The sequence below is a fragment of the Mirounga angustirostris genome, unplaced genomic scaffold (genome assembly GCF_029215605.1).
Source record: "Mirounga angustirostris isolate CCGP_5_RB_7025 unplaced genomic scaffold, mMirAng1.0.hap1 SCAF_14, whole genome shotgun sequence".
Classification (NCBI taxonomy): domain Eukaryota; kingdom Metazoa; phylum Chordata; class Mammalia; order Carnivora; family Phocidae; genus Mirounga; species Mirounga angustirostris.
Window position 1 is genome coordinate 86318980 of NW_026991722.1, and position 14457 is coordinate 86333436.

The 14457-nt window shown below is 57.1% G+C and overlaps 1 protein-coding gene across 1 annotated transcript; it reads left to right on the top strand.

Moving 5' to 3' along the window:
* Window positions 1-861: 861 nt before the first annotated feature.
* On the top strand, window positions 862-13219 carry ASPHD2 (aspartate beta-hydroxylase domain containing 2). Its single transcript, XM_045887426.3, has 4 exons — window positions 862-1030; window positions 4691-5785; window positions 10722-10835; window positions 11349-13219. Exons 2-4 carry the CDS (start codon window positions 4897-4899, stop codon window positions 11456-11458), a joined length of 1113 nt encoding a protein of 370 aa, XP_045743382.1. The 5' UTR covers window positions 862-1030; window positions 4691-4896; the 3' UTR covers window positions 11459-13219.
* The last annotated feature ends 1238 nt before the right edge of the window (window positions 13220-14457 follow it).

Below are 14457 nucleotides of genomic sequence, written 5' to 3' on the forward strand. Positions count from 1 at the left end.
TATGCGTGGAGCCCCAGAGCCTTTAACATGTCCCATGGCCACTGTTAGCTTATCTGTCTCCCAGAGGCCTTAGCTCGAACATCACTTCCTCAGAGAGGCCTCCGTGGGGGGCCCCCACCCCATCACATGCCCTCTTGCTCCAAGCGTTCACCCTGCCCTGTACTTTCTCTTCTATTGCTTTGCATGCCAGCTGATGGTGCCTTTACCCCTGTGATTACTTGGTAACCCTGGACTCCTGGTCAGACTGTGGCTCCCCGCGGGCAGGGGCCGCGTGTGCACCGCTCCCCAAGGAGCACAGGGCCAGGCACAGAGAGGCTGCTGAACAGTCGCTCCTACTGAACCAAGGAGTTTTCCATGACACTAGGGATCCTGTTTGATTTACAGTTTCATTCCAAGTGCCTGAGCGGCCTTCTAAGTGCGCGGTGAATCAATAAATAAAAGGAAGAAGGGCGTCGGGGCGAGAGGAAGTGAGGGAGGAAAGAAGAGGGAAGGAAAGTGAAAGAGAATGGAAGGACGTGTAGGAGGGAGAGCCGGAGCAGGGACAGAGACCGGGGGCGGGGGAGCAGAGGGGCACAGAAGGAGGAACGCAGAGCGAATGAATGAGCGCCCGCCCGCCCGCGCGCTCCGCCCCCGACCCCGCCGGCCAGTGCGTCCCGGGGACCCCGGCCACCTCCGCTCCCGCAAGGCCACCGGAGCCGCCCCGCGCGCGGCCCGCGTACTACGCGCCTGGGGTCCGAGCCCCGCCCCGCCCCCGCGCCGGCCCCGCCCCGCCCTCCGCCCGCGCCCCCTCCCCGCGCCGGCCCGGCCGCGCGCGGCATTGTGGGAGTTGTGGTCCGCGCGGTCCCGCGGAGCGCAGCGCGGCGTCGGCACCGGTGGGGGCACCGGCTAGGCTCCGGCTCGGACTCCCGCGGCGTGGGCCGGGCGGTGGCCCCGCGGCGCGGGCAGGGGGCGTCTGCGCGTCCGCGCCCTCGGGCGGCGGCGTCGCCCCGGCCCCAGCGTCCGCCCCCGCCGCCCGCGCGCCCGGGCGCAGGTAAGCGGCGGCTGCGGGGGGCTGCGGGGGGTGGCGGGGGAGACGGCGCGGCCGAGCGGCTACACCCCCGGGGGAGGGGAAGGAGGCGGGGGCCGGACGGCTGCAGGCCCGCGGTCCCCACGGCGGCGCGGCCGCTGGGGGATGCTCGGGGACGCCGGCGCCCGCCCGCGCCCCGCATCCCGGCCGGGCCAAGGGGCCCCGCCGCCCGGTGCTCGCTGCGTGCAGAGCGCCGCCGCCGGGGCTGTGTTGGCGGCGGGATGTGATCGCCACTTAGCACCCTCCTCGTAGCCCCTTCCCCATCGCGGCGCCCCCACCCTCTTCGTGACCCTCCTCCCCGCTCCTTTTCCTTGCCTGCTCTCCCCCTCCCCCCCAGCCCTGAGCGTCACCCACTTCCCATATTTCCCGAGGTGACCCTCCCCCGTCCCATGAGCTGTCACCATAAGCCACCTTCCCTAATCTTTAGCTGATTGCCCACTTTTCCTGGCAATGTTCCCCTTTCCGTGGTCCCATCCCCCTCCTCCCCTGACCTCCTGGTGGTCACCATCTGTGTTAACCCATCCGCTGCCCCCCCACTTTCGGCATCTCTGGAGTGGGTGGATGCTGAAAAAGCTGGCCCAGAAAGTGAGGAGGGGAGGTCTCCAGTTGCCCATGAGGGAGGGCTGGTCCCAGGGCAGTTCACTGGGTCCTGGGTGGAGAGGTGACCTGCATCACACACCTTGCCCTGCTCTGCCCTGTTCCTAGGGAGGACTTCTAGGGCGGCCTGGCCACACCCTGAGAGTGACCAGAAGCTCTTTAGCACTGGGCAGCCTCTTGGATTGTAAGGTGAACGCCATTAGCCGGGTTAGAGCTGAGTGTGTCCCCCAGATGTTGATCGTATCCAAAGTTATATTTCACTGGACTTGCTCACCAGTTGGCCATGCATTTGGACCCTATTCCCCAGAGCTGACTGACCTTTACGATTGGAGTTATTAAAGGGCAGAACTGCAGTGACAGGTCCCTGTCCCTAAGGAGGACAGATATGAAACAGATGCAAATGATCAGATGTGTGAAGGAAACTGGAAGTTACTGCGGTCCCTGAGCCAGGAACTGGGGAGGGGGAGAGAATCCATGCCCTTACCGCTGGAGCGTTGGTGGTTGTCCCTGGGTGCTGTGAGGGTCAAATGTTGGAACCAGTACTTAATAAGCTGCCAGTCACCCTCCAAATGTAAGGGTTTTTTTAGTGTCACATTTCAGCCTTGAGCTCTTCAATCCACCTCTGGGCTCAGGGGCCTGCCAGTGTGTTTTGGCTAAAAGGAAGCGGCAGGTAAGAAAAGCCCTAACTTTGGTTGTCAGTACCCTTTATGAGAACAGGATCCGAAGCTGGGTTCAGGGCATCAGGATCTTTTGCTATCTTTTGTTTATAGCTCAGCCTAGGGAGTGCTCACGGCTGGCGTTGTCTAGAACTAGAAGGAGGCTTCCCCCAGGAGGGGGATGAGCCAGTAGAGAGATCCCCTTATCATCCGCCCTGTCTTCCAAGTTTCATTGTGCTTGAGTTAAGCGATTAGTAGAGCTGATGGGGACTGACACTTAACAGGTGTTTGTTAAGTTATCACCATCTCACTTCTCATTGAAGAGAAATCTCTTCTCCTGAGAGACTGAGTTTAAAAGTTCCAATTACAGGTTGAGCTCAGGGAGTGTGGGGGGGGGATCCTTTTAGTAAAAGCGCTTGTTTATCACGCAGATGACAGTTTCACACTGAATTTCAGGAATCCTGGGGTTCTGGTTGGGAGACAGGCTTGCAAACAAAACACTGGAAAATCATCCCGGATTTTCTTTGCATTTTCTTTGCCTTCCCCTTTTGAGAGAATATGTGACGATTATGGTATATGGCTAGGAGAGAACCAGGGGCACAGAGGGGTCTGTTTCCATCCAGTGGGGCCTAGATCTGTGAAGAAATTGAGAATGTGTGAGAAAAAAAAAAAAAATTGAGCTGCTAGCCTCCCCACTTTTGTATTTTTCCTAAAAACATAAAAACGGCCATGAATATCTAGCATGTGTGTTTTTGACTTGCTAAACATTATAGTCCAATGATTCTTAATTTGACCTAAGCTGGGAAGATGCAAGTAGGCAGTTAATGAGCACCTAAGGCTTCTCTTTCATTTTTAGCCTTGCAAGTCTGGGGACAAATAAAAGTCAGTTTAGATGCATGGCAATGAGAGTGTCCAGAATTTGCCTTTAGGGTCCCTAGTCCTGCGATACCTGTCCCCAATGCCCCGCCTTTGCTTTGCTGGCTGCCACACATCTAAGCACATGTTAAATGTTCGCTGTGACATCCTAAGTGCTTTGCATCTGTCATCATGTGACATCCCGGGAGATGAGTATGACCACATCTTGGAGATGAAGGAACTGAGACAGGGGAAGTGTCCCACCCACGGTCCAGCCCACCTCCGGTTTGGGTTCTTGGCCTCTCTGCCACCTCCCAAGAATTTTCTGGCCAAATGTAGTTCCCAGAGAAAGGAGAGGGGACAGCTTTCCCAGTTTTTCAGTTGCCTTCTCTTCCCAAGAGAGAAGGTAGCACACAAAACGATTTTTCTGAATTATTCGGCCCCTTGCGCTGAGGGAGTGTGTTAGGCTTGTGGGAGATTGTAGATCTGGCTGTTCTCAGATTAGAAAAACCAGGCTGGACAAAGGGTCTCAGCTGGGAAACACGGCTAGGGTTTTGTAGACACGGGCAACATGGCTGCTGGGCTCTGATCATACTTTTAGGTTATTAGAGTAACCAGGGTGCCAGACACTGGCCCGAACCATTGGCGGGAGACTTGGCACGGCGCTCCTGTCTGTTTTGGAGACAAGAGACCTGAGTGGGCTTCTGTTTCCATTCTCCCCCATCACTTCTTCTCCTAACCTGTGGGTGAGACCAGTGAGTAGTCTCCCGAGCGGACAGACAGAAAATGCCCTGTGTCTGCCATGGGGGCGACCCCCAAGAGCCCACCTCCCCTTCCAGCTTGAGTTAAACCCAGCCTCTGTCAGCAGGGCAAGAGAGATTAAGTAAGAATGATGAAGCAAAGCGAAAGAGAAAGTAAAATGGGGAACGTGCAGTTTTATGGTTCCTTTGCCATTTTTTAGGAATCATTTATTTATTTTAAGTCATCTCTATGCCCAACCTGGGGCTCGAGCTCTTGACCCCGAGATTGAGAGTCGCACGCCCCACTGACTAAGCCAGCCACATGCCCCTCCTTTGCCATTTTTAAGATGCTTTTGAATCCATATCTCTCTGTAAAAGTACAGAGACTGAAGAAGAACAAGTAGTTATGAAATGCCTACTGTGGATAGACATCACCCCTGCAGTCCCTGGCTGGCCGCGTGAACGTCGGTGAGGTATAGGACCTCTCAGGGCCTCGGTTTCCCCACCTGTAAAATGGGGCTGATCACACCCCTTAAGGGTGACACAGATAGGTGAGGCTTGTGTAATTGTCAGTACTGGATGCAGATTATTCACCACTGGCCTTTTGGGAAACCGGGGTAGGGGGTGTGGTAAAATGGGGAGAGAATAGCCAAGATTGAGAAGTGTGTCCCCTACCCACAAGGACCTTCCAGAAGGATCTGGGATTTTACATTTCAGCTGAGGATCTTTCCAGGTATAAAAATTTATGCTGGTTTACCTTTCTTTTCTCCTCTCAGGTTTGAAAATTGTTTCACGGTGACCGACCCCACTTGCTAGTGTGACTGAAAGCAGCTCCTTCCGCCCAACCTGCAGTGACTTTTTTGCCAGGAGCGGGGTGCTGAGCCCAGATGTGGGTGAATGCCACCCTTGGTGGGATCCGAAGAACGGCGGCAGCCATGCCTCCCCCGGCCCCCGACGCCCCTTCCCCCCCACGCTAAGCTGCATGGTGTGGGTGCCCTTGGGACCCCCGAGGACTGACTGTCTGACCTTGCTCCGCCCCCCGCCCAACGCCAACTCCCCCAAGATGTCGCTCGAGTGGCTGGTGGCCTGGAGCTGGTCGCTGGATGGCCTGCGGGACTGCATCGCCACGGGCATCCAGTCGGTGCGGGACTGCGACACCACCGCCGTGGTCACCGTGGCCTGCCTGCTGGTCCTGTTCGTGTGGTACTGTTACCACGTGGGCCGCGAGCAGCCCCGGCCCTACGCGTCTGTCAACTCCCTGATGCAGGGCGCAGACGCCAACGGGCTGCAGAACGGGTACGTGTACTGCCAGTCCCCCGAGTGCGTGCGCTGTGCCCACAACGAGGGCCTCAACCAGAAGCTCTACCACAACCTGCAGGAGTACGCCAAGCGGTACTCCTGGTCCGGCATGGGCCGCATCCACAAGGGCATCCGCGAGCAGGGCCGCTACCTCAACAGCCGGCCCTCCATCCAGAAGCCCGAGGTCTTCTTCCTGCCCGACCTCCCCAGCACGCCCTACTTCTCCCGGGACGCGCAGAAGCACGACGTGGAGCTGCTGGAACGGAACTTCCAGACCATCCTGTGCGAGTTTGAGACGCTCTACAAAGCTTTCTCAAACTGCAGCCTCCCGCAAGGCTGGAAAATGAACAGCACCCCCAGCGGGGAGTGGGTCACCTTTTACTTGGTCAATCAGGGGGTTTGCGTTCCCAGAAACTGCAGGAAGTGCCCACGGACGTACCGCTTGCTCGGAAGCCTTCGGACCTGCATTGGGAACAATGTTTTTGGGAACGCGTGCATCTCCGTGCTGAGCCCGGGGACTGTGATAACGGAGCACTATGGCCCCACCAACATCCGCATCCGGTGCCACTTAGGTATGTCGCGGGGATGGGGTCTCACCTGCCGGACACGGCCGTCCGGGCAGCCAGAATCGTGCCCATTCACTCGCTGCACTGTATTTCTGTCAAAGATTGAGGGATTGCGTGCAAACGGTTTTGACCACAGGGATTGAGTCAAAAAAGGAACTTGGGAGCAGTATGATCTGACAGAAGGTCTGTCCAGGGGATCTTTCTGTGGTGATGGAAATGGTCTCCATCCGCACCGTCCAAGTACGGTAGTCTCTAGCAATGGGTGACCATTGAGTGCTTGAAATGGGGCTGGTGCCGGCGAAACATGGAATTCTTACCTTCATCTGAATTAAAGAGGCACCCGTGGCTAGCGGCTACTGTCCTGGACGGCGTAGCTCGAGGGCCAGAGGCTATCACAGCGATCGCAGGTTCATACCGACATCGGGCAGCTGTAAAACATGCCCCAGTCCCTTCCGAATCAAGGGTGAAGTCATGCTGGGTGTTGACGCCGAGTTTATTCAGATTCTAGGGCAGTTGGTAACGCGCGCGGCAGTGGTTCTGAGAACGGATCGGAGTCGGCTCGGCCGTGCTTGCATCCTGGCCCCACCACCTGCTGGCCGTGTTACTTGGGGCAAGTCACTTCTCCTCCCTGGACCTCCGTGTCCCCATTTAGAAGGGAGAGGTTAAAAAGCTCATCCCCCGTGGAGTTACCTGGAGGGTCTGATGAGAGAACGTGTTGTGAAGCACTGACTCACACGGAGCCGGACGTGGAGTACTCACCCTTTAGTTCGGCTTTACCACAACTCAGTACACAGGGACGTTCGTTCCCCAGAATGCCTTGTTCCTGGTGAGTCATGATAATGGGTTGGCACCCCCAGTTAGCATCCCAGACTTGGGGGGGGTGGGGAGGGCGTGCCCAGAGCCCGGGCAAGGTTGGCTTCAGGAAGTTTGCAGCATTGGCTGACTTGGCTTCGGAGCAGAGGAAGAAAAAGCCCACGCGGAGGAGCCCCGGTCTAGGCTGGAGCCGGGGGCTCATGAGTGTTCTGTAGGGGAATCTCAGGGCAGCCTGGGGGGACCTGAGCCGGACGCCCTGGGCCTTGCAGCCCCACTTCCCCCGGAGCCCTCTGCTTCCCCTGCCCCATGTGGGGGTCCTGAGGGCTTCGCTGTTTTAAAAAACAACTAGATTCGAGCAGTTGACACCCTGAGTGTTTAAAGAGCCGAGGCAGGGCAGGAGAGAGGCGGCAGGGGAGGCGGCCTGGCTCTCTGGTCAGCCCTGGGACTCTGGGCAAGTAACGAAGTCTCTCTGTGCCTCAGTTTCCTCATCTGTAAAATGGGGAGGTAGCCCTCACCTCAGGATCGCCAACAGGGTTAAATAAAGTGGTATCTTCTGTGGTTACTTGGCCTACAGCGGTGGTAACTAGTAGCTTCTGTGATGAAACCCATGCTGGACAGTCTAAGAAAGGATCAGTAGGAAACAGTAGGAAACAGTTTCAGAAAGAAACAGTAGGAAACGATCAGACTTCGGAAGTAAGCGCCCCCGGACTCAGCTCTGTCGACCCCATCTGCCGAGTGATCTTGGCTGGGACCCCGAAACTCTGAGCCTCTAGCATGGGGTAACAGTATGTGCCCAGGGGCTCTCTGGAGGATATGAAGTAGCACGTGAAGAGTACGGGCAGGTAGAGGGCAGTCAGGCAAAGGGCACTCTGATTAATCGAGGGGGTGAGGTGGCCATCAGTAAGGTCGCCGTGCAGGGCCCCAGGGTCCACTCAGATCCGAGCGTGTGGGGCTGCAGGTGGGATGCTGGAGCTGCCAGGGTGAAGCGGAGGAGCCTTCCCTCCCCGAGCCCCAGACGTGGCTGGCTGCCAAGTCCAGGGTGGGAGCGAGCCGCAGAGGGGAGCCCACCATGCCCGGCTTTGGGATTGAGGCTGTGGGCCATGGGGTGCAGTGCTGTGCTTTCTTCAAAGGTTTTCTTTGGATGTTTTTCAAAAGCTTCAGAGTGACCCAGAGGGAAGGGCATCTGCGGACTGAGGTAGAATTCCAGGCAGGTGTGTTGAGTAGCAAGGCGGGGGGTAGGGGGGGCGGTGCAGAAGACCTAGGCTTTGCGTCCTGGGCACAAATGCCTGTCGTCCACTTGAGCGTTACCCATGCCCCCACCGGCCCTCGGTGCAACCTGTCATTGCCTTCTCAGCCCAGCTAGTTCTTGCCACCAGAAAAACTGGGCCGTGTCATGTTCTCTTGGAAGGAGTCCTGCTGGACTGTGGCCACTTCCCCGTGGCCGGGGCAAGCGCCCTGGTTGGGTTTGCTCAGCGTTTCCTTCTTTCCACTGTCATGCGCACGTTCATGTCCGCCCCGGAATGAAACAAAGGTGGGTTCGACCCCCGTGACCTTGGGTGTCGCCAGAGAGGAAGTGAGCCTGGTGTGTCCCTGGCAGCCACGCCTGGGCCAGTCTACCCGGCCGGAGTGCAGGAGGCACCCGCAGTTCCTGAACCGTGCTCTTGAATTGCCAACCTTTGTCCCCTTTTGCTGCCTTCCATCTGAGGTGTGACTCGTGGAGCTGTCCCTGCAGACACCTGAAACCCCAGCCCTCCAGTCCATTCACTGGTGGTCCAGGGACCACTCCGAGCCGCCTCTAGAGGTGGCGTCACCCGGTCTGGACCCCACGTAGCGCCGTGGGACAGCTCCGGCCGTGGGGCTGGGACATCCCGACCGCAGGGCCACAGACCTCCAGTAAGCGACCTCTGACGCTCACGAGGCAGATTGACTGGGGAGGCAGATGTCCTTCCACATGGCCAACCCTCAGGAAAGGGTAGATGAAAATGCATTAGCATATTCAGCAAATTCTTGCCCAAGAAGCACAATTAGACTCCCCGTGCCTTTCACGAGCATGGTGTTGGGTTTCTGGGCCACCTAGCTGCTTGGGACTGGTGGAGCCGCTTGTGTTCGCCTTGCCCACCCGAGTGCCAGCCCCCGGCCTCCTGAGGTGGGGGCCACTGGCGCACGGAGCCCTTTCTGCACCTTTGGCCTGCCTCGTTGGGTGGTTGGTGGGGACAAACAGCAAGTCCTCAGCCAGAGGACGTGGGGCCTATCTCCATGCCCAAGAGCCACCGGAACGCTCTCTCTGGGAAAGTATTGATCATCTCTGCCGACTAAGCTGGTGTGCGGGCAGTAGGCAGGGATGGGGGCCGCTAGAAGGCCGGGGTGTGAGGAAGGGGAAGGCGGAAGAAAGTAAGCAGGGGGCTGTCAAGCCAGCAGACCAGACCATTTTTCTGTGTGCCGTGGTGCACGGCGATGAATCATTTAGTGGCCCAGAGAAAGGAGAGCTGCTTTCTGAAGCCCTGGGGTGGAGGGTCCCTGCAGAGAGCCACCGAGTCCTAACGGCCTCATCCACCCGAACCGGTCAGCGAAGGCTCTCTCCCTGTCCCCCCGGGCCCATCGCAGCCCTAACCCCGCCCCCTGCCCCCCTCCCCAGCTGTTTGTTACCCGTAGCGGGAGATGGGAGAGCATGGTTCCAGAGTCAGAACGCTCCTTCTCGCCCGATTCAGTGACATGTCCTATTGAGAGTGGAAACCTTAACTACAAGGATGGACAATCACTTTCATACCACGACTACTGACACACTGTCCAGTGTCATTAGAGTCCATTCTGTGGAGCCAGGTGGGTTTGGATTCAGACCTCAGGTCCCCACCAGGACTGAATAGCAGACTTCAGGCAGGTCACGTCACTTCTCTGAATCTCAGCTGCTCCATCTGGAGAGGGGGTGAAGGGAGGTCTGAAAAGGGCCGATTTAGCCCAAATCTGCACTCAGGCAGTCTGTATGCTCTAGGTGGCAAGGACAGTGGTCACGTAGCCCCGAAGGTGGGTACACTACTGTTCCCTCTTTACAGGCTCCGAGAGGTGAAGTGACTTGCCCAGAGTTCCACGGCACCCCAAGTCCCCTGTCCTTGCCACTCCTCTGTGTGAATTTCTTCTGCACACGTGCTTCCAGGAGCTGTCTGTTTCCAGTGCAAGGAGCGCATGAAAACGCTCTGTTCGCGAGAACTCTGTTTCATGTTCATCCTAAGGAGTCAATTGGAGGGGGGGCAGTGCCGGCTGGTCCTGTGTCACGGTTGTGCCCGTAGTCCCCGAAGACGGGCAAGACCACCACGATCCCAGCCCCTCTGCCAGGGCCCCGCTTCCTCTGGCTGCGTCCTTCCTGAGAGCCGTGGGGCCCACCCAGCCCCCCGGGAATCTCTTTGACGGCTGTGGTGGTGCCTCCATTTACAGACATCCGGGCAGTGACAGGGGCCGGGTGTTCCCTCAGATCCTGGGGTGGGAGACGGGGACGTGAGAGTGGGCACACAGCAGCATCTCAGCCAGGCCTGCTTTCCGTGGTTATGCGCCCAAACTTGGCACCTTATGTGCTCGCCGTTGTGAGCGGATGGCTCCTTACGAAGGTGTGAGCCTCTTTCCCTGTGGAGCTCAGGCATGGCCTTAGGGGTGACCTTCAGTGTCCCAGAGGGCGGCCAGAGGAGCTTAGACTAAGAACATGCCATCCTCAGGCCCCAACATGGATTTAAAGCTTGGAATGCAAAGAGGAGGGCATGGTTTCATCTCAACCAAAACAGCCCTGGAGACCGGACTGGAATAGTTCATTGGGCCAGGCAGGTTGTGAACCTGGCCTTCCTTGATTAACACGGGCGGTCCACAGATGGGCTTCAGGAGTCTCAGAAGTGCAGTGCAAGCCTTCACTGAGCAGCCCATGACCCAGAACAGATTAAGCCAATGGAAAAATGCATTTTTCCCTGGAGCTCAGTGATAGGCAGCCTGTGTTTGCTCTGTGGAAGCACCTCCACCCCACCCCAAACGGGGCTCCGAGGGGTGAGGCAGAAGGTCGGGCGCTTCAGAACTTGAGCATTCACACCAAAACAGGCCATCCCCCATCCCACCTGCCTTCATTCTCTTTTCTCTCCTTTCCCCCCCAAAGGTCTCAAAACTCCAAGTGGCTGTGAGCTGGTGGTGGGGGGAGAGCCCCAGTGTTGGGCAGAAGGACGCTGCCTCCTCTTTGATGACTCTTTCCTGCACACCGCATTCCACGAAGGTGAGTGGCTGCCTTTTTTTTTTTTTTTTTTTTTTTTACGTTATAGACTTTATTTTTTAGCGCTGTTAGGTTTCCAGAAAAATTGAGCAGAAAGTATATACCACCCCCACCTGACACACACACAATTTCCCCTTTTGTTACCTTCTTACTTTAGTGTGGTGCATTTGTTATAAGCGACAGCCAATATTGACACGTTATTATTAATTCAACTCTGTAGTCTCCGTTAGGGTTCACTCTTGCTGCTGTATGTTCTGTGGGTTTTGACAAATAGTGACGTGGATCCACCCTGACAAGATCATACGGAATAGCTCCACTGCCCTAAAAATCCTCTGTGCTCCGCCCACCACTTACTCACCCCTGCCTCCTTCTGCCCTCTCCTTTCATACATCCCGATCCATGCCAGGGGACAGGATAGGTCCCTGCCTGAAAGCTAACTGTGGGGGCCAGTGCTGCGTGGGTCCTGGCTCCAGGCCGCTTCGAACCTCTCCTCTCTCGCGCCCCCCCCCCCCCCAGGTTCAGCGGAGGATGGACCACGGGTGGTTTTCATGGTGGATTTGTGGCATCCCAATGTGGCAGCAGCCGAACGGCAGGCCCTGGATTTCATCTTTGCTCCGGGACGATGAGAACATTTCCTGTGCTGGAGTCGGCGACGGTGGCCGCGGGTCAGCCTGGGCAGACTGGGGTACAGTCTAGCCCCGACCCATGCTGTGATTCCATGCTCTGAAACCTGCCTCACCAGAAAGTTCTTATTTGGGGTTTTGAGGTCACATGGGGTCCCTCTTTCCTTTGGTTATTGTAAATGGGAAATTTTCAGCTTGTATCTCCTTAGATTTTTCTTTTTTTTCCTTCCAGTCATTTGCTTCTGCGATTCCTTTCTGCCTAATAGCGCGTTACTTTGCTCTGTGACCGGGGCTCAGTGCCCTTGATGTGACTGTCGTCTGTGCCGTGTTGCGTACCTGGTTTTTTCATTGCTCTCGAATAGGGTAACCAAGCGGTTATCTGTCTGAATGTAATCACGTAAAAACTCCTTGTGGTCATCTTAAAAGAAAAACACCCGAAACAAAACAAAGAACTGCAAACCAGAGAGCTAGAGACCTTGGCCTCTGTGGCTGTCACGGTCACACAGGGACCCATAGTCAGCCCGGGGCAGGGGGAGAGTCTGCCGTCCCCACACCCGGCCGGCTTCACGGGCAGGGTGGACCCAGTGGGGCGGTGCGCACGGCCGGGCCTGAGCGGACTTGTCACCGTCGCTCACCTCACTCCCAAACCCCATCAGGTCCCCGAAGACGGGGAGCATCCAGCTGGTGGGACTGGACACTCCTCTGTAAACACGGCTTTCCTTCCAAGCCGAGGCTGGTGTCCTCGAGAGCCAAGTCGGGGCTCCCACGGATCAGCTGCCGAACGTGTGATCCAGTCACCTCACTGCCGACAGAAGCCCTACTGCCAAACCGGGCCAGGAAGACTCCCCATGCAGCTGCTTCCGAGTCCATGGCGATGAGCGTTCAGACCAGCAGGGTGGCTGGTCGGAGCTGTGGTGCGGGAAGACCGCGCGCTCAGCCCGTGACATTCCAGCAACACCTTCCTCTGGCAAGACTGGAATCGTCGATCTGACCAAAAAAGTGTCTCTTTTGCTTTGGAGTTCTGTTGCCTCTGATTTTCCATTTATTTGTCTGTACATAAATGTTCAAGTGCTGGACTCCGAGACAGTGGAGCTGTTGGCCCCGTGTCTTTGCCATTGCGCAGGGGTGCACGCCGGGTGACGGCGACCCAAGCCAGGGGTGTGAGCGAGGCCGTTGGGAAGACCTACAGACCCAAAAGACCCACAGCGGCGGAGCTGGCTTTCTGGTCTCCTGTGGAGGACGTGGCCAGCTGGAGGCACAAATTCTGGAAACATTCTCCTGTGAGCTGAGGTGTGCAAGAGATGCCTTTTCTGAATCATGTATTATGGGCAGTGTCCAATTTATGAAGCCACGGAGCCGCGGGGGATGTACAGCTGGTCACACGTACAGGTCCAGAGTTCCGTCGGAACAGACGGGAGGAGCGGCCGTCACAAGTGACCATGACCCGAGACGCCCTAGGCAGTTACTGGCCAGTGAGCAAAGAAAACCTGTCTCCATTTGAGTAAAATCTCTGCACCGATCTTTTTCTGTGAGCAGAATGCGGGACAGGGCAGCAGTTTCCAACACACCTGAAATCTTTCTACTCATTAAGTATCTTGTCGAAGAATCACCGAGGTGCATGATTTCTATACATACTGACTGCTCGCCGTTTACAAAGCCCACAGCCCACACGGGTACCCGGCTACCTGAGCTCATGTGCCGTGCTTGGGGGAACAGGAGATAAATAAAGGACCTTGCTGAAAACCAGAGTGAACCAGTGCGCCAGTGGTCTCTTGGGGAAGAGGGGGCACGTGGCCGGAGCTGCTGGGAGTTTGGATCGCGTCGCAGAGACGGGCGGGGCCCCACGAGCGCTGATGTACACGGTGAGTGAGGCAGAAACGTGGGTCTCAGATAACCGGTGTGGGCTGACAGGAGCAGATCCGTGGCGCGTTAAGGAACTCTAAGTGGCACACGGGGCAGAGAGCGAGGACCGTGGCTGCAGGAAAGCGGGTGGGGGGGCTCGGGACTCCGTGCCAGGAGCTGGCTCCCACCCAACCTTGGGCAAGTCACGGAGCCTCTGGGAGACTCTCTGTGCCCCACTGCAGAGATGGTGACTGGTACGTACAGCAGCAGCGAGGGTCCCCTTTCCGCCATAGTGGTTCTGAGCAGGTGAGGAGGCAGAGCGGGAAGGAGGAGGCGGGTCAGCCCATCTGAGCAGTGGTGGAGGGAGGTGGCCAGGGGAGCCGGCGGCTCCTTCCACTGCCTCACTGCAGGGGAAGAAGCAGGTGCCTCAGTAGGTACGTTTTGAAATTTTCCCTTTTAAAGAGAGGTAGGTGACATGGGTGGCCTGGAGACCCAGGAGCAGCCGGGCTGCCTGGTGTTTTCCCAGCAAGCCTGCTTCCAGCCGCAGTCCTGGCTGGGCTCCCTCAGCAAGCGGCAGGGAGGAGCACCACTTGCCCAGGGCTGAGATGTTTCTCACTCTCCTGAAGTGTGCATTGCCAACTAGGCAATTGCTAAAATAATTTACACGCTACAGCTAAGGATGCTTAAGGTGAGAAAGGGGAGCCAGCGTGCCCGCCCCGCTTCAGATGAGAAGCCCTGCTTCCATTCTGACACAGCCTGCGCCACCTTCACGCCCAGATTGTACAAGGTCACGTATCAGGGCTCCCAGGCACCTGCTCACTATCCCCCTGCATTCGCCCAGATTGGGTTCTGGGTTACCCTTGTAATGTTGAATGGCCTACGGCATATAGCCAGGGACGGGAAAGGTGACCTAATCCACCAGTTCTAGACTTTGCACAATACAGTCACCTGGGGTGTTCTAAGAACTACTGATGCCCACACCCCGCCCTCCCCCAAAGCATCTCATTTCTTTGTTCAGGGGGTGGGGCCCGGATCTCCGTATTTGTTTTAACTCATTTCCTGCCCTGATTCTAATGTGTAGCTGGGGACAAGAGTCACTGCCCACTCGAGTGACAAGGCCTTTGAAACCAGCCAGCTCCAGGTTAAAGTCTGGGCTGTGT

Excerpts from the sequence above, each read along its gene's own strand:
- ASPHD2 (XM_045887426.3), top strand. The coding sequence starts at position 4,897 with ATGGTGTGGGTGCCCTTGGGACCCCCGAGGACTGACTGTCTGACCTTG. Across the intron at positions 5,786-10,721 it reads CCGCATCCGGTGCCACTTAG|GTCTCAAAACTCCAAGTGGC; the intron begins GTATGTCGCGGG and ends TCCCCCCCAAAG. Across the intron at positions 10,836-11,348 it reads GCACACCGCATTCCACGAAG|GTTCAGCGGAGGATGGACCA; the intron begins GTGAGTGGCTGC and ends CCCCCCCCCCAG.